Below are 27,395 nucleotides of genomic sequence, written 5' to 3'. Positions count from 1 at the left end.
AAACTGTAAGTTTCGACATGTACGGTCGTTTTGAAAAATGCTGTATGTATTAAACGAGCAGAAACTGATACGCCATCCCGGACACGTCTAAAACTGATGCTAGAGCGTCATAGTTTGAAGTGGGGGGACTCTGACAAAGCGACAGTATTTTAAGAGGTGAGAGTGATAATATGTTGGTATTTAAATATGTGAGACACAGTGTGAAGGGACATGGTTGCATTCTGTTGATGCGTAACCACAGCCACTTGTGAAGCAGTGTTGATAATCCTCTTGAATGGACATATTTGTAGTTGTATCATTAACCTAGTGTGGGGGAAGCGCTGTGTGTAAACATCATCCATCAGCCACAGAGTGGGTTCAGTTCACAGCTCGGATTCCACATGCTATCTGTCTCTAAATCATGGGCTCTGTGGTGGTGGAAATCTGGAAGGTTCATTTCGGTATAAAATTGTAAAATGTGATGGAAATGACATTTGTACTTAGCATGTGAACAAATCACAAACTTGCCTAAAGGGGCTTTACAATCTGTACAGCATACAACACCCTTTGTCCTTAGACCCTCTATTCAGATAAGGAACCCCCCCCCCCCCAAAAAAAAAACAAAAAAACAAAAAACACTTAACAGCAAATAAATGGAAGAAACCTCAAGAAAAGCAACAGAGGAGGGATCTCTTCTTTCAGGATGAACAGACATGAAAGAGCAGACAGAGGAACTTGAATTTCAGTTGACAGCCTTGAGGATGGAGAATAAAATTTGCTCTGGCTTTGTCCCTGTGAGGGGAGACGTCCTCTCAAGAAGTGCCCAGTTGCTGATTCCTTCATAGGGTTTTACCAAGTCTTTTAACTGTCATTGCCTGCTCTCATCCTGTTTGGTCCAGTTACACACTTGAGTTTAGGAGTTACTGCGAACACCACAGTTCACTGGAGTGTGTGGCTTGCATTGTGCATGTGTGCACATTTGTCTCATAGACTTTTCTCATGTTTATGAAATGTGCTGTGTAATTGTTTCTCACAGGCTCCCTGATTATTTATACACATTGGCCTCAGTCACCGTATATTAAAGTGTAATTGAGTTTTTAGTTACGGTCCCTCTGTGTTCCACATGTTAACAGGGTTATCCTCAGTGTTATGGGTCCATCTAGTGGTTCAGTTCAGATAATACTGTACCGCACTGTATGCTGGTGAATCAGGATGCAGAATACAGTCCCTGCCAAGCTGTGTGGAAAGAGCCTGATACTGCAGCTGTGTTACTGTGACATCCCTCACACAAGTACTGAATTACTCGCTGGACTTTTAATCTTCTGCAGCTCTGCTGCAGTCTGACAACTAAAGAAGCCTGGTCAGAGAGAGAGAAGCTGAAATACAGACAGCTGTAGCAGGGTCACATGTTGTTTTGTGGATTGAGCCAGCATGATGTACACTAGGTCTTTACCATACTAGAAAGAAGCAAACTTGTAAGAAGATATTAACCTACTGTGGTTTTATAATTTCTTCCTGGTATGAACACATCAGCACTTCACTCTCATCTCCTAGCTGACCAGAGTGTGCAGTGTTAACCCGGTTTCACTTCCAGCTTGTCAAATTCCTCCACTTGGTCACTGGCCCTCGGTGTCTGATACCACCTGACAGAGTCAACTCCAACCCATCTGCATCATTATTAGATGCTCAGGGCGAATGATGTAGTACACAGAGCATGGAAGTCCATTTGAGGAGGAGGCCGGGTGGATGGTTGGGTCAAAAAAAGAGAGCTTCCATCCAGAAGACCACCGTTCATGTCCCCAGACCAAGTCAACGCTGATTTATTTTACCTTTATTTTTGTTAAGTAACTAATGCATACGTAGGTTGCGTAACAAGCATACTTATTTAACATAACAAACGTAGTTATTTTGACCCAAAGCAAGATCTTTTTTTTTAGCCTAACCAAGTAAGTATGAAGTTTATTTTGAAAACAGACCATATGCATGTAACGGGCAGAAACTGTGTATTTACTGTTAACGTGGAAGTTTATTTTGAAAAGACACTTTGTATGTGCATATGCAACTAGCAGAAACTGAGATGCTGTCCCTGATTGCTAGAGAGGAACGTAGAGCGTCATAGTTTGAAGCGGAGGGCAGCTGTAAGTGGTGTTTGATGAGTTGGGAGAGAGAATGTGTTGTTGGTCTGTCAGACAAACTTTCACTGTGATTTGTGCCGATGAGGGGGTGGATTTGTTCATGATGATTATTACTAATGAATAAAAGGTTGTAACTGTTTGGAAGAAACTGACTGTAATTTTAATTAGTTGTAATATGGGTATCCTACATGTAGAGACTATGCAAGCAAGAACGTTTATTTAGAAAGAACAATGTTGCAGAAACAAACTAAAACAACAGCATGGCTGACTCATTCTCAAATGACATCCTTTAGCTACATTCCAACAGAATATGTTTTATTATAGATTGATCAAAATACAACCAGAGCATCTCTGATAGTTAATCCCATATTTGGACTGCATGCTCTGGTTAAGATTCCAACATCTTTTACTCAGTAAATGCCTAATCAAAACCACCTCAGGTTATAGCAGTCCCATGTGAATTGAAGTCCTTGTTAAGCATCAGGCCTGTTTTTGTATTAACATGCAGGCTGTCAGTGAAGCTGTTGCTCCTCTACAACTCAGCCCAGTCTATAAACACTGAACATTTACTCTGAGCCCACCTCTACATGAAGTTCTTATCAAAGTGTAACCTGTGGCCTGCCACCACTTATCATATTATCATGTTACTATTATTATCATTTTTTGACAGACACTGTGTATAAATGAAACAGCTGCAGTATGAGGATAATTATATATTATTTCATATATCATTATCTCCCTTTCCCTCATCTCACATCTCATGATTACATGCTTTAATGTTTACAAACACATTATTCTCCCAGTCTGCTCTGATTATTCTGTGTTTCCGGTCTTCTATCATGGATATAACCACGCTAATTGTTCAAACATTAACTTCACAGCTGCTTGTTTGAGCGGGAATCTGAGAAATTTGAAAATGTACTGGCTGAAGTAAAGGATTTCACATTTTCATAGTTAGGATGTTAAATGGACCAGGTCTTTTAACCCTTCAACATAAAATCAAATATGTGGTTCATATCACCTGTTTAAACAGTATAATCACATCAAAATTGTAAAAGAAAGGTAAGTAAGTCGCTTTGTTTATGGCCAATGGAATGGAAATATAAATCGGTTGACTGAAGCATGACACCTGCTCCTCTGATGAAGTGTCATACTGGGAGAGTCTGGTGGGTCCAGGATGACCTCATCAACCAGTAGCATCATCAGGTCTCTTAGATGGTCTGTAAACATTCCGTGTTTAAACTGCAGAAACATTTGAATGAAGGAGAAGCAGTTAACAGGGTCTGTGGCGACCACATTACTAATATCAAGTGATTACAGTATGACGAAGAAAACAAAAGGACTTAGCAAGATTTTTAACCCCATAAAGGGACCAAGTGGTAGGTGCTCCAACCATAGTTAATGAAATTTACTTAAGTGTCGTATCATTTGAAAGTATTTTTATTATGTTTATTTTGGGTTGACTGTGGGTAAGTGGAGAGCAGGGCCTCCTTTCAATTAGAGGGTTGGCGGTTCGATCTCCTGTTCTGCTAGTCTCATGTCAATGTGTCCTTGAGCAAGACACTAAACCCCGTCTACGGTGTGTAGATAGATACTGAATTGTTAGTCGCTTTGGATAAAAACGTCTGCTAAAATGACAGTAATGTAAAATTTTAGTATTTATAGTTGGCGTATTCACGTTAATACATTTGCGCATGAATGCATCATTCTGGCAGACAATAAATTCATACTTTACAAAGCTGCATTCCAACACAGGCTTTTGAAACAAATAAATGATAAATACATATTCATGTTTATGGGAAACTTGACACAAAAGTAGTTGTTTGCAGTTTTAATCTGCAATGTTGGCCAGCTGGGGGCACTTGGTTGACCTGCTGCTACATGTACACAGCAGCTACATACTCAGTGTATGAATATAAAACAAAAAGAGTGACAATTTATTTTTCTAAATGCAAATTTGCACTAGTTAAGGACAAGTGATATGGCAGATTATCCTGGTAATGAGTTCATTCTTCCACAGAAATGAGACTAACATGAGGAGGAGGATGGTTAGGAGGAGAGGGATAGAGACTGTGGGCATTCCTGACAGAGAGAGAGGGAGATAGAGAGGGAGGAAAGGGGAGTGTATGGTGGGGACAGAGTGTGAGTGTGTTAGTGTGTAAGAGAGCAAAAGCCCGTATGCAAAACCTCGCTCTCATAAAGCGCGAACCTTCTTTCTAGCTTTCTAGTTCGGTCCGACTGTGGCTCTTCGTCTTTCTGCCAACGGCTCTTTTCTACAGGAATGTCTCCCATAGTCAAAAGCCCAGAGTGCACCCCGGTGCTGTGCCACTGCAAAGTTGCCTGCACCAACAACACTTTGTCGTTGATGTTTGGATGCAAGGTAGGTTGCAGAGGATGGAAGAGGAACAGAGATGCTTTAGAGGAACACTAGGATGTTGACAGTTGCTCATTTTAAGTAGTACTGTACTAGAGATTTTTCTATCAGACTTCTGAGTATTATCCTGTGCTGCTCTCTGTATTATTGTTTGCTGTAGTATCTGATGGAAGAGAATCCTATGGGATGAGGAGTCCACTGTCGGTTGTGTTTGTCTATAAACTGTCATGTGAGGAAATTATTAAAACACTTTATAATTATTAAAACACTAGCAGTGCTAGCCCAGTTTTGTTTTCCTATCTGCATCCCTCAAAGGTGTATTAATGCTTACTGGGGCTTAATGAGGCCATATTTACAGCTCCTGTTATATTTCTGCATCCACCCTTCATTCATTGCTGTTACAGGCATTTAATGTGCTGTTATCAGTAGATTTGTTAATTTTTAACAGGAGCTTTGTTTCATTTGTCCACAATTAGTGAACCGCCCCAGCAAAGGATGTGTTCATTCCAAAGGCAAAACCAATTTTTTACATTTTCGTATTCACTGTATCTAGCTAGCCACATGTCAACTGGTTTACTACAGCGGTATGCCGTGATTTAATGGCAATAAACAGATAAAAAGGATGCTGAAATAACGATATAATGATGCAGCTTTGTAAAAAGTCTGAATTCATGCTTTGTCAGGTCTGTCTGCAAGATGACAGGCAAACAATGCTAACATTGCAGCTGTTACATCAACACTCAAATAGCGTAATCTAGTCATAAATAGGCAGCACCATTATTGTTTCTACAATAGCTTGTTTTGGTTTTGGTTTGTTCGTGCATAAAGCTACTGCTACGCTACTGCCTGCATGCTGCAGTGGTAGTTCTTAACTGTGAAGCCAGAGGTGTTGATAATGACTTTGTGATAAGATAATGTTGCCAAACATTTAAAACTTGATGTTCAGTACTTTTTTATCAAATTTTAGATGAGATACATTCCAAGAAGAATAGCTCGGTAAACATGAACTGATATTCTGTCTTATTTAGGATGAACATTTACACAGGTGTAGTGGTTTGGTGAAGAGATGTAGGTGCAATTAATAACACTGAGCAAAGCCTTTTCTTTTACTTTGTCAGGTCTGTATCACTATATGACACCAGAAACCCTGTCGCTGGAAGAGTAGCAGACAAGTTGAGCATGCTAGTGCGTCTGCTGTTATGAGACTGATACTGCACATCAATGATGACATTTGTACAAAGTTTCACAAGGTTATGAACAATGGTTTTGTTTAAATGTCAGAACTGACACATAGTTTCACATGACATTGATTTCACGCAGTGAGCGTTACGGATTACATTACATACATATAGGGGACAAAAGCGCACTGGTATGCACTGATTCTTCTTCCATTTATTAATTTCATTGATTATCATTTCATTGGGTATCAAACTCGAGTACCAATCAGATAAATAAGCTGTGTGTGTGTATATCTGATACCAGATTGGCCCATTGACACCAAAACCTGATCCAGTCAGTATTGGACCAAAGTCAGTATGCTGCATCCCTATTGGATTGGTAGTCAGTATAGCATTCAGGGAACAAAGAGCCTCTTTTTTCTTTAACTTTTTCATTTTTACAGTTTTCTTTTAATTACTAAACTTTGAGAACTGGGTACAATGACCCTATATGTATGAAACACTGAAATGTCTCAGAAAACAGAAAAGATTAAAAAAGACAGGTTAGGATAAAAGTTCATGTTTTCTGGAGTCAAATAACAGGCAGTAAGAACAGGCAAACATGCCTAAGAAGGGGCGGGGTTCAGGATCATCAATCGATCCAAGACTCGGGCAGTAAAAGGTAAAGATGGAAGAAAAGTAGACAATCTGGCAGGGAATGAATGGTGATGGGCCGGTATGATGAGGGAAAAGGGAAGCAGCTGAGTAGGGGAGCGGGGAGGTCAGGTGATGTGGCAGGAAAGGGGTCACTGCAGGGCAGGAAGGAGTGGCTGCCTCTGAAATGACAGGCGGGTTAGTATGTGGGAACAGTGCAGTCAACAGAATTAATGGGAAACAAAAGTAATTTAGCTTCAGTGAGTTATTCATGGCTCTTACTGTGAATCACTCTCAGCTCTTAGGTTTTTCTAACTGTGGTTTCTCAGTACAGCTTCACGGACATGACAATTATTCAAATGTTTCTCATAATCACTTCAAATATGTGCGCTGATTCGCCTGACTGTTATACAGCTTAAACAGTCAAACTGTCCCCTGAGGTCATTCAGACCTCAACTCTGTTGTCTCTCTCCATCTTTTCTGTCCCTGGTGAAGTGCTTTTTTCCCTCTACTTCCATCCACCGGTTTTAAATTGAATGAACGTGTTTGTCTGCATCAGTCAGTTTAAAGGGAGGTGTTAATATATTTCTTGCTGTGATCACTGTTTCCTTCTTTACTGTTCTGATGCCAGTGAGATTACATTTTCTCTTCCAGCCCTTCTCATCAGGTACAGGCACTTATATAATTTACATACGCAAAATCTTGCTTGTACAGTGCCTGATTAAAATGATTTAGAACACATACCTAGATGAAAACTAATTAAGAATCAACAGGCATCAACTACAGTACATCACATTCCCAGACTATAGCCACTGGTCTGTTTAGGACCCAATAATTATTCCGTATAATCCCATGAATAACAGTGATTGGAAAAACACCCAGACAGTCTGTGGGTACAAAATCCATTGCTCACCTAAAAAGAGTTTGACACACTGAAGCTAAAAAAAAACATTAGATGACAACAGAAATGTGTGTGTTTGACTATAAAAGAGAGAAAAACAGAGGGCAGGTGCTTTTCTTTTTCCCACAGCTCAGCTCTCCCTCCTACTGTCTGATGGAATTAGGACTGGAGCAGAGAATGGGGGAAGAGAGTCTAACTGTAGATATATAAAGCCACAGAAAGAGGTCAGTGCACACAACGGCTAGGAGATTCCACACTAAATCTGCACAGAGGCTCTAAATCGGCCCTTGGCCATGCCAACCCACATTTCCATCTCATCTTGATTCTGCTGTAGTGAACATCATAGAGAAGGGATCCTCTCAGTGGAGCATGACAACACCACACGTGAGCAGTGATGCTTTGCACACAGCTCAGCCCAACCAGCCCCACAGCAACAGCATACTACAAACCCCAACGTTGAGAGGCATTGCTCTACAGGATGAGAGTGTGTAGTGTTTATGGTGCGCTGACTTCATCTGGCTTAACCAAGAAAAGGAATTGGTTAATTATGTTGATTGCCAAGAAGTACAAAATTAGCAACTTGACATGATGAAAGAAACATAATTTTCTTCTTTGAGCACTGTGAAGTGTGACTAATGTGAGATTTCCTCGAGCTGCGCATCAAAATAAATGACAAACATGTTACTAGTAAATTACATGCATCATACACTAATGTATTACTTATAATGCATATGTTGATGCCGAGCTAACAAACCCTTTTTATACCATTTTTTTTTATACAAATCTACTCGCGTATCAAAACATGATCAAATTATCTCCTTCAACCCCTCTCTTCCTTTTCTGCATTCCAGACTACACTTTGTAATCAGTGTGAGGCTGAAATGAAAAAAGAGAATTCCATGTCATTATTGTGTCTTTGGATTTACTTTGCATGACAGCTGGATTCTTGCAACGTCATCATGTGTGAATCGCAGCATCACATATCACATCAAAATCCATGTTGCCAGGCTTCAAGGAATGCGTTTGTGTGGCTTAGGTATGTGTGAGACCATACAGAGAGACAAGTGTTTGTTCTAAACAACAATGGCGACTCCTAAAGAGGTCAGTGAAGGTGCTGCAAAAGCATCAGTCCTGGAGAGTATTTCTTCATTGATAGAAGAGCAAAGAATGACACTGAAGGCTTTTCTTGATGGAAAGACGAAACGAGAGTTTGATTAACTGATGGGTCATTCAATCACCTGCCTCGTATCTTTTGCCTGCCCTTTTCAAAACAGTTTACAATAACTGCTGCTTTGGATACATTCTGTGTGGAACCTTTCAGAGTTTAAAACAGCCCTTTGCATTGCTCTGATAAATGTCATTATCTCTCTGCTTCTGCTTAGTTTAAAACCTGTTAAGCCCGACGGACCCGAATTCGGGTCCGCTGTAGCATTTACCGTCCAAAAATGTCCATTTATGCATGTATTTATGAATATGAAAAAAAAATAAAAATCTAAAAAAAAATTCAAAATCTGCTTAAAACAAACAATCTAAGACATTCGTACACACTCCAAACACCATTCTACACAAATAGTGTACGCAAATAAAAGATTTATCACAAAATCACGTATTTCTAGCCATAACTCGCTCTTCTCCGAGTTAGCATAACAAAGCTAACGGTTAGCATAGGCAACCAAGATAGCAAAAAGCACGAGCATTCGACACAGAACTACCATCAGATCGTCTCTCCGGTAAACCCTCACAAGGCTGTGAGCAAATACAGCAGCAAAGTTCTGCTGTATATCTCCGCTTATTTCCGTCAACAATATTTCTACGTATTTCCGGTGCGTCTCTGAAATGTCCCCCGTGCAGAAACAAGGGTCCGTCTAACAAAGGAACCTATCCCCCCACGGCGATCTTTTGCACGCGGTTCAGGTGACGCACCACCGTTTTACTCCCTACTGGCTAACGCTTCTGTCTATCAAAATCACGAGGGGTTTGTTAGATTCTGTGGACTCAGACGCTTCTAAGGAGGGTCCATTGACTGAAATCAACCAACCATAGGCTGAGCTAGGAGACCTGGAGTGGAAGCCAGATGAGAAAATCCCATGGATGACAGACATAAACAGGCTCAGAGAGGATCCAGGCTCTCTAAATGATGCCAAACTGCTGCATATGATAGATTGAACACTATTAGTCATAAAAGAAGTGAAATATATAATTATATACTATATAAAATTACAATGGAACAGCTGGAACCATTTTGGTTGACCTCGGCTGAAATCTCTGCACTCTAATCTCTCTAGCTCTTGAATGCTTCACTTTATCAAAGAAAACATTGTGCAGAGAGACTTTCAACCCATTGGGCTATGATCTGGGAGAGGTTTGAGCTTTCAACTACAACATTAAAAAAAAATATCTATTAAAATTGGATTAATTTTAAATCGGAGATAAAGAATTTAAATTTGTGCTGTGTTCCATCTTAATGTTCTCTTAACAAGTAACATATATACTGATATTTACAAATCAGAACAAATTTCACAAGGGTCAGCTTTCTACAATATAAAAACTATTAAAATACACCTTATATTTAGACGAAAATCACTCTCTTTACTATGGGTTGCAAAAATCGAGGAGAGGCCTACAAATAGGCTTAGGGCTTAACGGGCCTTCATCCAGAGGTCAGATGCCCTCCTCCTCCACCTCTCCCTTGGTCTCTCTCACTCATTAGTCACTCACTGTTAAAGTATAAATCCGTTCTTTGTGCTCCAATACTTTCACTTGGAACTCATCATACCTCAGTGCCATGACTTAGTTTTGCTGTTGTAGCCTAAAACAAACTACTGCTAAAGTAGCTTGGGGGAGGCAGCATGATGCACTCTTGCTCTGTGATGTACTCTTGGTTTGTACTGGTGGTGTCACTTGCTTATACAGTCATTCTAGTAAAACAATTCAAATAAAAAACTTGAAATGTGCTTTCGACATATGCTGCCTGCTTTGTTGAACATGTACTGTTAGGACACTGGCGGCATCCACTCCAGGGCACGAAATGGGCACATGCACTGGTGCATGTAACTTTTAAGATTTACTGCACAATTTGGTGCACCTATTAGAAATGTAATATTAACCACTGCAACATTTTCTTTTGTTATGACAGTTCAAATATGAGGAAATAATCAATGTGTCAATATGTAATGTGAGCAGACCTTTCTTTAAATTTGATCAAAAACAGATTTGTAAAACAGGACCACATTGGAAATTTGAGCAAACCTTTAATGGAAAACATTTATTTAATTTATGAGACTTTAAGAATTCAAAATGTAACTATATAATTTGAGCCTGTACAGTGTTTTATATGGCCATAGGAAGATTTTCAGCATTGTGACGTCAGATATTCAACAAAACTTATTAAATATATGATGTGTAATAAATTGTTATTGCAATGCAAGTATATTTTTCGTCCTTTTCGGCCGCTCCATGTTCAGGTACTGTACCAAAAGCACACTGCTGCTGTGCTGTACTGCTCTGTCTTGTCTCTTTTTTAACGGATTGTATATGGACCCAAATGCAGCACACAAGATTCCAGGAACCGTTGGCTTTTATTAGAAAGTTAGCAGGTACAGAATGATAACCAAAGTCCTTGGCAGAGCAGGCAGAATTAATCCAAATCAGGAACAGAAGGCTGCTGGGTTTACCGGGAGTCAGACGAGACGGGTAGATCAGGGGCAGGCAGGGTTGATAACAGGAAATCAGTCAGTGATAGAGCGCTGGAGAGTCTGGCATTGAAAAGCGAAGAACAATCTGGCAATGTGTGTCTGAGAGGCAGGAGTCTATGGGTACATCCCAAGTCTCTTAATTGTCATTTCCTCGCTCTTCGATCCTCACTTGAACTGGAAGTTGTACTGCGCAGCCATATTGACGGCCGTCCCAAAGCTCTTATTTAGCTCGGAGGAGCGAGGATCGAGGAGAGAGGAGGGATCCCTGAGGAGCCATGAGCGAGGACCCACGAGAACAGGCTTCCAGGAAGTGTTTTAATGGCCGACACGCCCCCTCTTTGTTCATCAGTTATGTGATTGGACGCTGCAGCTGATCGGACTGATACGATTTTTTTCAAGATGTAAACAGCAAAGACGGATCGCAGATTAAATTTAAGTTTTATATTTTATATGTTTTCTGATTCAGTATCTGGTTTAATTATATGTTCATTGTAGACTGAACAACAAAAGGACCACAAACAACTTTCTTCATTTATTAGAAAGATTTGTCTTTTCATGATCTGATATTTCCCTCAATAACTTTTATTATGGATACAATTAAAGTCAGAGAGAGCTGGAGAGACGAAACACGTTTTACATAATTTATCATCATTTCATTCAGTCACGTGAGGCTGATCATTCCTGAGTGTCTGGTTTGATGAGTTATGTCATTTAAGAGAAACCATAATCATATTCTGGCTTATTTAATAATCACGTCACAGTCACAATTTCAAAATGTACAGACGCAAATAAGTCATAAGACATATGACAAACGCATTCTGCCGTATAAATCGATCATGTGCTTATAAACAGGACACAGTTTATTAAAGAGGTAACAGAGAAAACACCTCTACAGTGATGATTACTGTGTGTCTTTATTAGTTATTAGTATTATTAGTTACTATTATTAAGTACAGTGATCATGTGTGCAGACACCATCCATTTTTCTTCTGCTTATCCGGGGTCGGGTCGCAGTGGCAGCAGGCCAAGCAGGCTGACCCAGACTTCCATTTCCCCCACAACATTTTCCAGCTCATACTGGGGGATCCCGAGGCGTTCCCAGGCCAGCTGGGAGATATTATCCCTCCAGCGTGTTCTGGGTCTTCCCCAGGGTCTCCTCCCAGTTGGGCGTGCCCAGAAAACCTTGACGCGAAGGAGTAGCGGTTCAACTCCAAGTTCCCTCCTGATGTCTGAGCTCCTTAACCTATCTCTAAGGCTGAGCCTGGCCACCCTACGGAGGAAACTCATTTCGGCCGCTTGTAGCCGCGACCTTGTCCTTTCGGTCACGACCCAAAGTTCGTGACCATAGGTGAGGGTAGGAATGTAGACCGACCAGTAAATTGAGAGGTTCGCCTTCCGGCTCAGCTTCCTCTTAACCAAGACGTTCTGATGCAGCGCCTGCTTTACTGATGCAGCCGCACCGATCCGCCTGTCGATCTCCCGCTCCATCTCACCCTCATTCGTGAACAAGACCCCAAGATACTTGAACTCCTTCACTTGAGGTATGCACTCCGTCCCCACCTAGAGGGAGCAATCCACCGGTTTCCGGCAGAGCACCATGACCTCAGATTTGGAGGTGGTAACTCTCATCCCCGCTGCTTCACACTCGGCTGCAAACCGCCCCAGTGAATGCTGGAGGTCACGATCCGAAGAGGCCAACAGGACGACATCATCTGCAAACAGCAGAGAGGTGATCTGAGACCTACGAACCTGACGTTCTCCACCATCTGGCTGCGCCTGGATATCCTGTCAATGAAAGTCACGAACAGGACCGGTGACAAAGGGCAGCCCTGGCGGAGGCCAACACCCACCAGGAACGTGTCTGACTTATTGCAGAGAATGCTGACACAGCTCCTACTGCAGTCATACAGAGACCAGATGGCCCGTTGTAACGGGTCCGGCATCACATACTCCCACAGCACCCCCCACAAGAACCCGAGAGACCCGGTCGAAAGCCTTCTCCAAGTCCACAAAGCACATATAGACTGGTTGAGCAAACTCCCAGAATCCCTCCAGTAGTCTTGCGAGGGTCCACTGTTCCACGGCCGGGATGGAATCCACACTGTTCCTCTTGAATCCGAGGTTCGACAAACGGTCGGCGCCTCCTTTCCAGCACCCTGGCATAGACCTTCCCTGGGAGGTTGAGTAGCATGATACCCCGGTAATTCGAGCAGCAACTGAAGACCGTGGGCTGCTATTCATCAGGGTTATTGTGCAGACACAAACTATCAAAAGTCTCTCCAGCTGTTAAAGCCGGCTGCGATCAGTTGTGATCTGCCATCATCAGAAACAGACGTCGTTTCACATGACGCTTCAGAGGAAAGGACGTCTCATATCTCTTAAAACATATTTCCTCGTTCCTCTCTCCTCGCATGGTTTCCTCCATGCATCCCTGGTGGGAGGGACTAAGACGCAAGGAAAGGACCCAAGTGAGGGAAACGGGGATGCAATTAAGAGGCTTGGGATGTACCCAGTATAGTGACTTGATTAGTGATCAGAGACAGGTGAGTGAACAGGTGAAGGGAGTTTAGACTGAGTGGGTGACAAGTAGAGTGAGGAGGGTGTGGAGCTGAACTGTGACATCTTTGTTCGCTGTCAGTGTCTTCTTTTCGCGCTGCAACGTTAACAGTTATACATTTATATTTCATTGCATGAGAAGATGGATTTGTGTCGTGAGTGAGAAAAGTTTCAACTGTGTGAGTCTCACAGTCAATGCAGGACAGTTAGCAGCACTGCACAATGTACCAAGTTACAGTACACTAGTGCAAATAGAACTGAAAATTACATGCACAGCTCAAATTATTCATTTTTCATACCTTGGTTATAATACATGGTATTACAAGCCCTGCAAACTTTTTCTCGCTGTCTTTGTTATTGTGTCAGTGTGGAGAGTCAAGGTCAGTTCCTCGCTGATGTGAACCTCGCAGAACCTGAAGCTGCTGACTCTCTCCACCGTTGTCTCAGTGATGAGGATGATGGGACATGTCCTACTCTTTATTGTTTCCTATAGTCCACATCAGATCCTATGATTTGCTAGAATTGAGATGAAGGTTGTTGTGCTCATTGTTGGTAATCAGGCCAATGACAACTGTGTCGTCAGAAAACTTTTTGATAGAGTTGAGTGTGTCCGGGCAGTCGTGTTTGAGCAACGAGGTACAAGAGAGGACTTAACATGCAGCTCTGAGGGGCACTGGTGTTTAGAGTCGGGTGGAGGATGTGGTAGTGCTCATCCGCACAGCCTGGGGTCTGCCCGTCAGGAAGTTCAGGATCCAGTCAAAGAGGGCAGTTGAGTCTCAGGTCTCTGAGCTTCATGTTACCATGACTGTGCCACATGAGCCACATGACTGTGGCGCATGTAGATGGGGCGTCCAGTAGCTCCCATAAACGTTGCTACATTTATGACAGAAAATAACTCATCAACATTGGAAAGTGCAGAAGATTTTGAGACGATCACTGCCCACGAAATCTTTTGACCATCCAGCCAGACCAGCTGGACCAAATGCCACCAGAAGCCATGTGACCACCCCAGAAAAGGAGGGAGAATAGTTGGGATAAGAGCAAAGCTAAGCCAGGGCTAGTCCACTACCAGGCCTGCTTCTGGCTAATGCCCAGTCACTGGAAAGTAAAATGAATGAAATAAGACTTAGGCTATTGCTCTTGAGGGGCGGACTGTATACCATGCCAACATGACTCAAGATTCTCATAAGAAGAAGGTAAATAGCCCTCCCTTGCCCCCACTTTGGTCAGACCATATTTCCCTGTTTCTGCTGCCTGCCTACTTACTTCCAGCTGGTTAAATGAGTGAAACCATGAGAAAAAAACTGTTTAAGTTTGGACAGATGAAACTACAGCTCCTCTACGGGACTGTTTTGATTAAAACTGAATCTAATGATCTCTCAAATGGGTCACTTCCACTAAATGCTACTGGGCAGTGGTTTGGGTAGAGGACATGAGTTTGTTAGGGGACAGGGGCAATGATGGCCTTTTTGAAACTTGGGTACTACAGACTGAAGCAATGAAAGGTTGAAAATGCCTGTGAAGACATCCACCAGTTAATCTGCATACACATTGAGGACCCGGCAGCTGGCAGGGATGCCATCAGGTCCAGGTGCCTTGTGTAGGTTAATACTTTTGAAGGATATTACTGAGAGGTCCTCAGTCGTAACTCTCAATGCACAGAGAGGTGTTCTGTTAATTTGGGAGATATACATAGATCCTGTAGTTTCCTTATGTAGTCTGTGATAGTTCTTAGTCCAGACCATATGTTACTGTATTCTCCCAAAGTGCTTTAGTTGTATGAGTCTGTTCTTTAAATGTGGCTTGGACTTCCCTGTTAACCCAGGGCTTCTGATTTGGTAATGTTTATTTAGTAGTCTACAACGTCATCAATGCAATTGCCGATGAGTCAATGACTGCATGCTTATATGTGTCAATGTTGTTGTCCTGGATCACACACACACTACTCTAAAGCAATGATGTAGCGAAAAGTCCAAGACCGGAGCCTATACTATTGGCCCTATAGGTAGGCAAGTACAACTGAGGTGTGATCTAATTTACTAAAGGGGGGACCAGGCAGGGCCTTATCTTCTTCCTGGAATGTAGACTTGGTCAAGCTTGTTACCACAGCAGGTAAAGTGAAAACTTGGCAAGACTTTTCTTGGCTTGGCATTGTTGAGATCCCTGGCAAAAATAAAAGCAGCTTCCAGCCATTAGGTGTCATTCCTGTGGATAACTCCATACAGTTCGTCCAGTGCTTGGTTGCCGTCAGTGTGTAGGGGAATGAATAACCAATGTTAACTCCCTTGGAGTAATAAGGATGGCATCTCATCATAAGGTGCTCTAGGTTAGGAGAACAGGCTGTAGAAATATATCTCCACATTTGAGCATCATTGGTTGTCGATCATGAAGCAGACACCTCCACCCTTGTTCTTCCCCAATTCTATTGTCTGGTCCTGGTGGTAAATGAAGAGCCCCTTTGCGACAGTCATTTAGCCTTCATTTACTGATTTGCTACTTCTTAAACTGGTTATTGGAATGTATTTGTGCCCCAAGTATTATGCTTTAACTTTAGTCCATTACATTTTAGCAAACCAAGTAAGTTAAGCAGTACAGTAGTTCACAGTGAACTCAGTGAACAAAAATGAAAAGAAAATAATTTACTCTCACCTCAGGCTTTATGCACACCAAACGATGCTCCAATAGTGCTCACACTCCTCTAATGTGGTTGTGTAACCAGAGCCTGGGTGATTTTACCCAGTGCTGTAGTACTTCTCTCACACAGTATATTGTAGGTCACTGGGCTTCTCTCAGGCTTGAGGCCTTGGATTGGTACAGTAGTTATGATTATTAACTCTGAGCATTCTTTCATCTACTTGCTTAGCGCAAACGTTTCACCTCGTTATAGCAATTCCACTGTTGGCTGCTTATCAGTCTATTATGGCCTAAAATAGGCTATAGTGACATTAAAGAAAGTAAAGCCTATGCGACAGAATTCTCCTTAACCATGGTACATGTTTGTGTTGGTATTGTTGAAAATGCCAGTACAGTAGATTAAATATACTGCTGCATTTTATTGGTATGTTTAATATTGTAATAACAACATTTCAGTGCAGTTTTAGAAACCATTCTTCACCAATTTTAATTGACTGAAAGACATGAGCACAACCGCAACATAGAGACTTTAAATTGAATGTTTGACTGCTGCAAATAGTTTACATTCATGAAGGATATAGAGCAGTAATTCTCAACTGGTGGGTCACGACCTAAAAGTGGGTCGCAGTCCCATTTTCAGTGGGTCGCGGGCCTTTGCTGAATAAAAATTCAAATAAAATAAAAAATCCTGTGCTTTTATTTTGAAGGGGATTTTTAAAGCAGCGGAGTTATTCACTCTCCTTAACAGTATTTGGCGTTAATGCCTTGTAATGCTAATAGACACCCCCCATTTCACAGTATAGAAGAACACCCACACTGTTTGTTTTCATGCTAATTGAGGGAAATGCAAGTACAACACCGACTACATGAGATATGGATTTGCACCATCTTTTCATTAAATACATTTAAGAAGTTGAAAATTTGGGTCGCGGCTTGTCATCAAGGGGTGATGGTGGGTCCCGCAGCCAGACCAGTTGAGAACCACTGATATAAAGTATATTGTTCCAGGTCACAATATGGTACCATATGGTAATATGGTACTGTACGCTCCTTAAGATATGATGGTACCTGGCCATTTAGGGCTTTGTAGGTGAGGAGAAGGATTCTGATTTCTGTCAGTGCAGAGAAGCTAATACAGGAGTGATATGATCTCTTTTCTTAGTTTTTGTTAGTACACGATGTGCTGCAGCATTCTGGATTCTGGAGCGATTGAAGAGACTTATTAGAGCAGTCTGATAATAAGGAATTGCAGTAATCTAAAAGTAACAAATGCATGAACTAATCTTTCTGCATGGCTTTGAGAAATGATGTGCCTGATTTTTGATATGTTATGAAGGTCAAAAAAAGGCAGTCCTTGAAATTTTGCATTGATATTGGGACTTGCTACTTGAAAAGGAACAGCAACAGTAAAGCTTTATTACACTATGACGATTAAACTGTCCGTGATCCGTTACACCACTAGTTGTGATAGAACTGATGCTATTGCAGTTTCTACACTAACCTCTTTAGGAGTCTCCATTTTTGTTTAGAACGAACAGTCTCCTCTCTGTGTTGTCTTACACACACTAAGCCACACCCCCAGCTGCCTCCCCACAGGACACTGATTGGTCCGTGTAATGGCCTACCGGACACAAACACATTACTTAAGTCTGACAAGGTGGCTTTTCGTGTGATATGTGATCCCACAATTCTCACATGATCTTGTGACATCGCGACAATCCAGCTGCCTTGTGATGTAACAAGAAAGAACAAACAGAGTGGAATCATTAGCATGTTAGCATGCTGACTTTAGTATATAGCTCAAAACACCACTTTGCCTAACTGCAGTCTTACAGAGCCTCTAACATGTCTGTCGACTCTTAGTCTTGGTATCAGATCAGACCAACACTGCACGGACCAGTATCGGGTTAAGAATCACCACTGTTGGACTTTTCCTAGTGAAAGTTTTCAAGTCCGGGTCAAACAACACAATGTGTTAATGTACAGTGACTATATGCATGTACAATGAGACACAAGAGGAGTGCATCATTGTCAACTTTCCCCCTAAATTATTAATAAATAACACTAATTACACTTCTTCCAAAGTAGTCAGTAATTTCTAAAAGTGAATTTGTACTGCAGCATCTTAATCTACACAAGAAACACAAACAGACCCCAATGTAAAATTGTCCCTACGCACCACTGCAACACAAAACCAAGGGAAACACTATTTTGTTCTTGGTAGCAGGTGTTTCTACAGGAACTCTTAACAGAGATGGATTCATTTTTAAAAGAAGAGCCCATCTTTCCTGCTGCATCCAATACACGATTACATTGTCACGGCTCTAACATCTTGCAACACTGTCTCCTGCCATCCACTGATTATTCCTGTAGGAAGGCCTCAATTAAAGTGCATTAAAAATCTGATTCAGTGTCTTGAATAAAACTGCTACCTGTGTCCTAATAGCCCCCGAAAAAACAGCAGCATAAAGACACACTCCTTTGATTTCCTCCATCCATCCTGACATAGACTGAATGGAGGTGTCGATGTTAGAAGTAGAGTGTTTAAGGTTTTGTTAGTCGAGCAGCTGAGGGATTTTTTTCTTTCCTCTTCACTTTTTTGCATGTTTTCCAACATGTTTCAAAGAGTATTTCTTGGTTTTCATTGAATGTGAAAGGTCTGTGTGTATGTAAGGTAAGCTGTCAAATTCAAGACTTAACAGTTGGCTTCCAAGCAAACTGAGAACCATCATGTTTTTATTATTATTTCCAGAGGTTTTCTAAAAATCCTGAGATGCACACGTATAGGGGGTAAAAAAACAAATCTGAACTGTGTAAATCACAAAAGTAAGTAAACGTGGAAAATTATATTCCATTAGGGAAAACCTTAGTGATCAGTTTGACGTTTTTATTTATTTTATTTTCTTTTAAAGAAATCTCTGCTCCATTTTTACCTCGGTTACCAGCAAACTCATCATGCTATGGTTGGACAGCACCATTGTGGTGGCCTAGCTGAATCTGCAGGGGGCGCTAGGTTCCCCAGCTTTCGCAGGAAGGCTGAAAGTCATTTTTTGTTTCCTTAGAGCCTGACACATCAATCAGTATCCAGATGATCGAAAGCTCTAACTCTCTTCTTGACAGAGTTGCATCAATGTGGCAATGTTTTTGGTCAGCTGGTGGCCGATTTGTTTGCTAGCAGGAAATTGCAGTGTTTGCCCTGGTGGATACTTTCACTCAACTAGTAAGGCCCCTTCGCTCCACTTCTTCCTGCCTCTGCCCAAATCCATTTTTTTTAATATCTAGATTGTCCAGTAGGGGATGTGTAACTGCAAAGTAACTGTTTCTGTAACAATGCTAATTAAATGCCCAACTACTACCTACCTGCACTGGTAAAATTACCTCCAGTGGTAAATTTCTCACTCAAGAGAACCTAGGCATGATCACATGACTAATCGTGTATATCACATTTATCCATCTGTCCATCTTTTAACTGTGCTAACTTTAGCCTTTGCAGGATCACATTTAATTAAAGCTTTTTATTGTTTAAAATGAACACAAAAGGATGTTCGTTTGTCACCTTTTTATTTCTCTTACATCTTACAGGATTATACAGTAGATAATGCATGCATGCATGATAATACAGCTATGGCACAATTACAAAATGGATTTCTATTTTAGTAGCACTGGAAGCTATCATCGGCCAGAGCTGCGTCCTCCTAACATTAGAATGCACATTTGTATATTGCTGCCTTTAGGCATCATCAGAAATAACTGTGATCATTGAGGCATTACAATTGATTGGACTCTGTTGTATCTTCTAGGTACTGTTCTGTTATTCTATGACTTTGAGAGGCATGCTCTTCCTCTTTTGTAGTTGATTTGGTCAAATGTTGCCTTGATACCAGGGGCCTTCTCACATTTAAGGATGTGAGTCTAAAGTGATAGAACGATGTTGGTGTATGATGCAGTGCTGCTGTAATGCCAAATGCCAATATGTCTGTTTCTAAATTGTCTTCTTATAGAGAAAGAGTGGATCTGTTTTTTGTTGTTGCTAAGAATTGTGACGTGCTATAGTGCACTCTTTATCACAGATCTATTAGCCAACCATTTAATTTTACTTTAACTTGTGTGACCGTGCCATGGGATGATGTGATTGTTGCTCTAAGTCAGACATGTCAAACTCAAGGCCCAAATTCGGCCCGCCACATAATTTTATGTGGCCCGCGGATTTTTTATTTTAAAAAAAATAATTAAAAGTTAGACTTGAAAATAAAAATATCCCCATGGTCGAAATTATGAGATAGAAAGTCTAAATTATGAGATAGCATGTTGTCTGTGTGCCGACATTAAAACTATCACAACAGGTGGACAGGAGAGGCAACAGCCCTTAAAGCGGTTTTCCAACAAGTGTTTGAGTTGAAAATGATTGACAAATAATCCCAAAATGTCCACGAAGAGAAAAATGTATGCAGATGGAAGACAATTTTATGAAATATGGTTTGTTCTTCAAGAAGAAAAAACGGTACGTCTTCTGTGCTATGAGGCAGTGTCGGTGATGAAGGAATACAATTTACGTCGGCATTTTGACACCAAACACGGAGCTAAATTTAGCCTCCAAGATAAACATTTCATAAACATGAAATTGTCCAAGAATTAAAAGGCAGACTGCAATCGCAGCAGAATATATTTACAAAAGCTACAGCCCAGTACATGCTTAAAGGTATGTGAGCAGGTGTGCTCCGACCAGATACAGACTTTTACAAATGTTTGTGAAGTAACACCATCGCAGACCGAGTTCAGGAACTAGCAGGCGATCTAACAACACAGCTAGCCGAAGAAATGAGCAGTTACTTGTCTTCTTCATTAGCTGTTGATGAAATCACAGACAACACGGATACATCATACATCTATCAGTGTTTAAAAGAGACTGAAGGCAGACTTGACCGTCAGTGAGGAGCTCTTGGATGTAGCTGCCATGCATGGGACGATGACGGGGAGGAACATTAGTGATGCAGAGAGAGGACAAAAATAGCTTTGATTATCTTATGAATTTGATTATGTAATAATAACAGAAATGTGCTTAAATATAATTTTACATGTATATAACTGCATGTACAATCTGTTTACACTTGAATAAACAATAATCAAATGCAGAGACAGTTATTTAACAATATTTTTGGGAGTCGTTACAGTTATACAGCCTTACAGTTACAACCGGCCTTTGAGGGCAACCATGATGCTGATGTGGCCCAGGGTCAAAATTTGTTTGACACCCCTGCTCTAAGTCTTCCCATTGTTTACCTGTGTGTTTTAGTTTGTAGTTACCCTAGCCCCATCTGGCCAGCCTGTGCTGACATCTGTTGTGTTTGTACAGAATGCTGACACCCACAGTACTCTACTGTATGTGCCAGTACCTCTGAGCTTCTCAGCCTCCTGCTGCCATTTTGCTCCTGTATGGGTGGACTGGTTAAATGCTTGGAATCTTGGACGTGACTGATTGTTTCTGTACTTAATTTCTCAGCCAGACCGTTTCTGTTTGCTCTTGGTGGTTACATGTGGTCCTGTTGCTCTCTCCAGAACAGGCCACCAGCAATACAACTGCCCCACAATGGCCAGCCCCCACCCTGCATGAACCCTGCCTTGATGAACGCTCCTTGGGTGAGAGAGGGGAGGAGGGGAGTAGTATTTTTCCCCCCATCCAAACCCACACAGTATCATTCTGGCGATCAACCACAGTATTTACTCTGCTGATATGATATGTGACGAGTCATGATTCATCTCTCAGTTTCACAGCATCTTGTGTCACACTTCAGAACTACTGTTGACTCTCATGACCATCTCTGTCAACACTGTATTTACATGTTAACCAGGGATCCATTTTGTGCCATATGAATCTGTTGTTGTTGCAAAAGTTGGGTGTCGTCAAATTTCAGTGCAAATCAAAGCGCAAAAAAAAAAGTGAGTAAGTGATTAAAACCAAATCTAGTTTCTCATCGAGAACATAAAGATAAGTAGAAGTTATAACTTGAAATTCCTTGTCTTGTAGAAAACACATTTTTTTATTATATATTTTTAAATAACCTAGTGAGATAAATATATATTCTAAATCTGAGACACTCCCCATATGTAATGAATATTTCATATTCATAAATAATGGTATGCAACAAATGCAATTTGAATTAATATCTCATGACTGTGAATCTCTTGTGCTACTCTGGGTGCCTAATAGTTTAGCCATGTTGATGTCTAAAAAAACATATACATTTCAACATCATTCTTTTCATAATTTAGAATATTTAAGCATTGTACAATAATCACACCAAGTAAAGGAAACATTGAAAATGACAGTATGATCATGAATTTGCCAGTTTAATGTACAAACTTCATCAAGATGAATGGTTCTTTGCCTTTTCTCTTGTCATTTCTGAGAACAGGAAGACAAAGCCCATACTTTTGTTTTTGGATCTCATCACTTCTCGGTGTCCTTGTCTCTCTTTGTCTCTCCATGTCCCCCTTTTTCTCTTTCTCTTGTTCCGCTCTCAGCAGTACCACTACCAAGAAGACGACTCTCCGCCTCTTGACCAGGGATTCCCGCGGCTCACCAACGAGGTGCACGCCCCTGAGCTTGTGCACGTTTCTGAGAAGAACCTGTCTGAGATCGAGAATGTGCACGGCTACGTGTCCCATTCCCACATCTCTCCTCTCAAGGTTAGAACCACACCCTCTCTCCCTCCATTCCAAGTATGAGCTTTTGCACCTGGCATAGAAACCATGACCCTCTGGCCTTCATCACAATTCAACCATGACCACTGCCAACATGGCCTTGTCTTAGTCTCTCTCCCTCCTCCGTTTTGTCTTTTTAGCTTTAATATGACCACAGACTGCTCACTGTTCATAGTGTCCGTTTTGATTGGCAAATGTATGGAACACTTTGGAGAGTCTACTTTTTGGATGCTTCACAAAATGTGAAGGTTTTCCTCCTACTTTTTACTTCCCTATTTTTATGTGCTTTTCTGTTCCACAGAAGCACAAATTGTAGTCTTTGTCGTAGTTTTCATCTTCATTGGAAGATAAAATTATTAAATACTGTCTCCACATTCCTCTTTCTCTCTGCCTTCACCATTCTTTGCAAACATTTTTCCTCTGCATTGTCTTGATTCATGAAGAGCCGGTGCATCCTAACCTGGAGTCCATCCTCTAACATCTCAGTGCCTCTCTCAGCCCAAAAAGGAGCTCACCTCCATGTAAAGTCCAAAGTTGAATTAAAAAACACAACACATGTCTCATGCACATAGTACAAGGTCAATAAGAGAGTGATGTTAAAGATCAGACAGCGGTTCAGCTGGCAGATGGACTTTGTTGTGAAGTGACTGTGTTTCTATTCAGGTTTGAGCCAGCAGAGGGCAATGTTGCAAATGAAGAGAAGTTAATTTCAGGAATGGTTTGACATCCTTGGCAAACCATTTGTTGTTTCAGTGAACAGGGAATAAATTGCCTGCGTATACTATGTATATATATATATATATATATATATATATATATATATATATATATACGTATATATATACGTATATATATATGTATATATATATATATATATATATATATACGTATATATATACGTATATATATATGTATATATATATATATATATATATATATATATATACGTATATATATACATATATATATATGTATATATATATATATATATATATATATATATATATATATATATATATACGTATATATATATATATATATATACGTATATATATATATATATATACGTATATATATTAGTTAATAAGACAGTTAGTGAGGGTTTTAAAAAAAGTCAGTCCCAAATAGATACCATTAACAACAGTCAGAGGAGACATGGGCATGAATTTATATACCATTAGAAATAATCTAATATGGTGTGGCACATATGCAGCAGAATAATTCGTCCTAATGTTAGTGTTCAAAGCATATATTGTTATTAAGGGAAGTCTAACTACAGTAAGTGGAAACATTATTACAGTACCATTACATTTACAGTTCTTTATTGTCTTTAGATTAGATTTAATTTTTCCTTTGATTGAATTTTCCTTTGACGTACTGTTGTTTGCATTTTATAACCAACTGAATCCCCCCCACTCACTCCTCCCTTTCCAAGACTATGGTAACGTGAGCCGTGAACAACTTTTGCCTTCAAACTGGCTTTACTGTAGAAAGACGGTGGTGCAACATGGCGGACTGCATGAAGAGGACCAGCTCCCTATGTAGATATGAAGGGCTCATTCTCCAAAAACACAACTATTCTTATTTTCTGGTGATTATACACTGATGAAAACATAATAATGAAAATGACATTCCATTTATGCTAATATATCCCCAGAAGTATTACACACTGCCCTTCATAATTCCATCTGCTACCACTGTTTTTTTAAAATGGGCTCCATTAGAAGTGATCATAATTGAAATCATTGTGTATTAAATGATGTTGGTTTGAATGCATATGAAGGGACGCTTGGCCTTGACTTTGATTTTGTGAAGACTTCTTCACAGGCAGGAACTCAATGGGATTACATTGTGATTGAACACAGCACTTCTCTCGTAGTGTTGTTGCTAAATGATGATGTTAATGCTTTTGTCTGAATGTGAAACCAGATTTTATAATCCTCAATGTTATACTCTGTCACCATCTACTGTCTGGAGCTCTGAGTGCTTTATTTCTGATTACACCCTCTACCTGTGTTGTGTCATGAAGCGATATCTGTTGACATCTGAACCATTTACATACATTTAAAATATCTCCAAAGTTAAAGAGTCATCATGTAAATGTAACACACAGCAGTGAAATGGCTCAAACAACCAAATCAAATGCTATATATACTATATATAAATATGGTGCAAACAGTCTTGTTGGCAGTTGGCAGTCAATGTTGGTATATGTTTATTGAGAAACACACTGTTCTGTTTTCTAATACTTATTTGTTCTTTAGTCAGTTTGAGTCATTACTGCAGTAGGGAACATCAGTGAATAAGATTTTGCACATGTGCAGCCAGTCTGTCACTGGGTAAGAGGCTCTTCCTCATTGACAGAAATAATGCAGGCAGCCAGAGCGATCCACTCCCTCTCATCATCCTCATCCAATCTCAACCCCTTTGGACATGTAACCCTCCGCCTCCCACTCAACATGTAACAGGGTAACAATTACTATTGCTTTTTTTGAATCCCGGTGCATTAGGTTCCCTTGCCCCCTCCCCCCCCTCTCTCTCTTTACCCAATACTGGCTAGTGATCTTGTCTTGTTTTCTTACCTGCAGCCTGCACTGGTTACCCGTTTTGATCTTGCATACCCCGGTGTGACCACAGCAAACTACATGGCAAGTTTTATTTAATTTAATTTTTATTTGACCTCTCAGGAATCTCAATCCTCTATATTTTTTGGTACAATTTAAAACTCTTTCCTTATTTCTGGGTCCTTCTACCCAGATGATTGATGTACCCTCGGTTCTGCATGGATTTTGTTTTGGTGTTGTCTTCAGTTTTGGTGTTGTCTTCAGTCCATCGCCTGAAGAAGCAGTCTTTCCTTCTCTTGTAGGTAGTTGCCCTCCCCTCATACCCACACACAGGGCTCCAGACTAACATTTTTCACCAACGTCACAAAGGGTTTTTTTAACCGTCCCAAAGTGAATGCAAACTGTCCCGTACTAAAATGGTTCTTTTGTTATTATCATCTAGTTGTTGTTTTTTTGTTTTTGTTTTTTTTACATTTTTAGTGTCATAATAAAAACATGCATTTTGCTTTATAGCCAAAGCTTCTAGGTTTCAGCTGAAAAGTTGAAAGTAAATAGATTTGATTTGGTCAAAATGCTCCCAATCATTAGGACATATTATTATTGCTAACCTTATTGAAAAAACAGTCCCGCTAAAAGATATATGATTAACAGGATTGGTTTTAAACTCAAACTCAAAGTACTTGTATTGTACTGTACTCAGCTGAAATACTTCAGTACATTTAATCACTGTAAATCTGTTGTGTTGTCACATTAAACTGCACTTTACTGTGTAACGCTTCGTGTTGAGTGTTTAAAGCTTCTGAGTGTTTCCACCGTTAGCTGTTAGTGCCGTTAGCCAAACACACCAGCTTGCTCACAAGCTGCTAACAGCTAACTAGCTTTTCTCCTACCGACATGAGAAGAATATACATACATACATATTGTAAATACATACATACTTTACAGACATTCTGTAATTACATATGCACATACATACATACACACATACACACATACATGTAGGCGACTGTGGCTAAGTGGCGAGCAGGGCCGTCCTTCAATCAGAGGATCGGCGGTTCGATCCCCTGTTCCACCAGTCGCATGTCGATGTGTCCTTGAGCAAGACACTTGCTCACACCCCAAAATTGCTCCCGTAGCTGTGCCTACGGTATGATAGAATCTGAATTGTAAGTCGCTTTGGATAAAAACATCTGCTAAATGACTGTAATGTAATAAATAAATTCTTTAATTCCTTTCCTCCCCGAGGCATTCCGGAGAAGATCTCTGTTCGACCCAAACATTTTCTATTGGGTTGCTGTTAGTCTTGAGCCCTGCCCACACTTACTATAAGTATGTATAATATATGTATATGTTACTATAACCCCATGTGTGTTTGTGACGCATTTGCTTGCCAGCGAATCCCATGTGCTTGTTGTGGTGTTACTGTTATCTGGTGTTAATCTGTCTCTGTTAATGATCATGTATTGCTATTTGCTAAAGAGCTTACTGTTACCAGGTCATGTGTTTAGGATACCTGCATCTGATTTAACATACACTTAAATAATGAAGCATAATATTCAAAGGCTTACAGCATGCTCTATATTTTTCAACCTTTTCTGAAAAAATTTTTACATTAAAAAGATTCCGCGGCACACCAACAACCAAAAAAGTTGCAAAATGACACATTGTAGCATATTACAGCATATATGCTGACAATTTAATGTTTGTTGATCCTGGGCCTGTTTAGATGAAAATGAAAGTAAATCCAAATGAAAGATAACTTTCACTGTATTGCCTCGAGCTCACTGTTTTTTCATTCTTTAGACCACCACTCTTACTAGGCTTTTCATCTGGGTTAGACTTCAGAGTTTGCATTTTTCCTTCTCAAATTTCTCCATCGCTGTTCGTTTTGTCACCGCAACCTTTCCTGCGCATCATTTAATAGTCTTAAATTCATAGTCATTATTGCGCTACCTACTGCCACCCACTGGCATGGAAGAGTATTTCATTACTTATCCAGCCACTATGTTGCAGGCTCAGACACTCAACAATCGCAAATTATTTG

At 40.5% G+C, this 27,395-nt stretch overlaps 1 protein-coding gene across 17 annotated transcripts in view; it reads left to right on the top strand.

The window, feature by feature from the left end:
• dlg2 (discs, large homolog 2 (Drosophila)) overlaps positions 1-27,395 on the top strand; it is a 224,494-nt gene that overhangs the window by 96,287 nt on the left and 100,812 nt on the right. For 9 of the 17 annotated variants that reach the window (XR_011103787.1, XM_068721250.1, XM_068721235.1 and 6 more), the window contains 3 exons: positions 21,642-21,722; positions 22,608-22,772; positions 25,376-25,435. Coding sequence is in view for 16 of the 17 variants with exons in the window: in XM_068721250.1 (XP_068577351.1) it covers positions 21,642-21,722; positions 22,608-22,772; positions 25,376-25,435 (306 nt within the window). In the remaining variant the exon portion in view is untranslated. The remainder of the gene's footprint in view (positions 1-21,641; positions 21,723-22,607; positions 22,773-25,375; positions 25,436-27,395) is intronic. The other 8 variants (XM_068721241.1, XM_068721239.1, XM_068721247.1 and 5 more) reach the window with 5 other exon arrangements.

The sequence above is a fragment of the Cebidichthys violaceus genome, unplaced genomic scaffold, assembly GCF_023349555.1.
Source record: "Cebidichthys violaceus isolate CVI_PGR_0920_01 unplaced genomic scaffold, fCebVio1.0.p SCAF_27, whole genome shotgun sequence".
Classification (NCBI taxonomy): domain Eukaryota; kingdom Metazoa; phylum Chordata; class Actinopteri; order Perciformes; family Stichaeidae; genus Cebidichthys; species Cebidichthys violaceus.
This window is presented reverse-complemented; position numbering and strand designations above follow the sequence as displayed.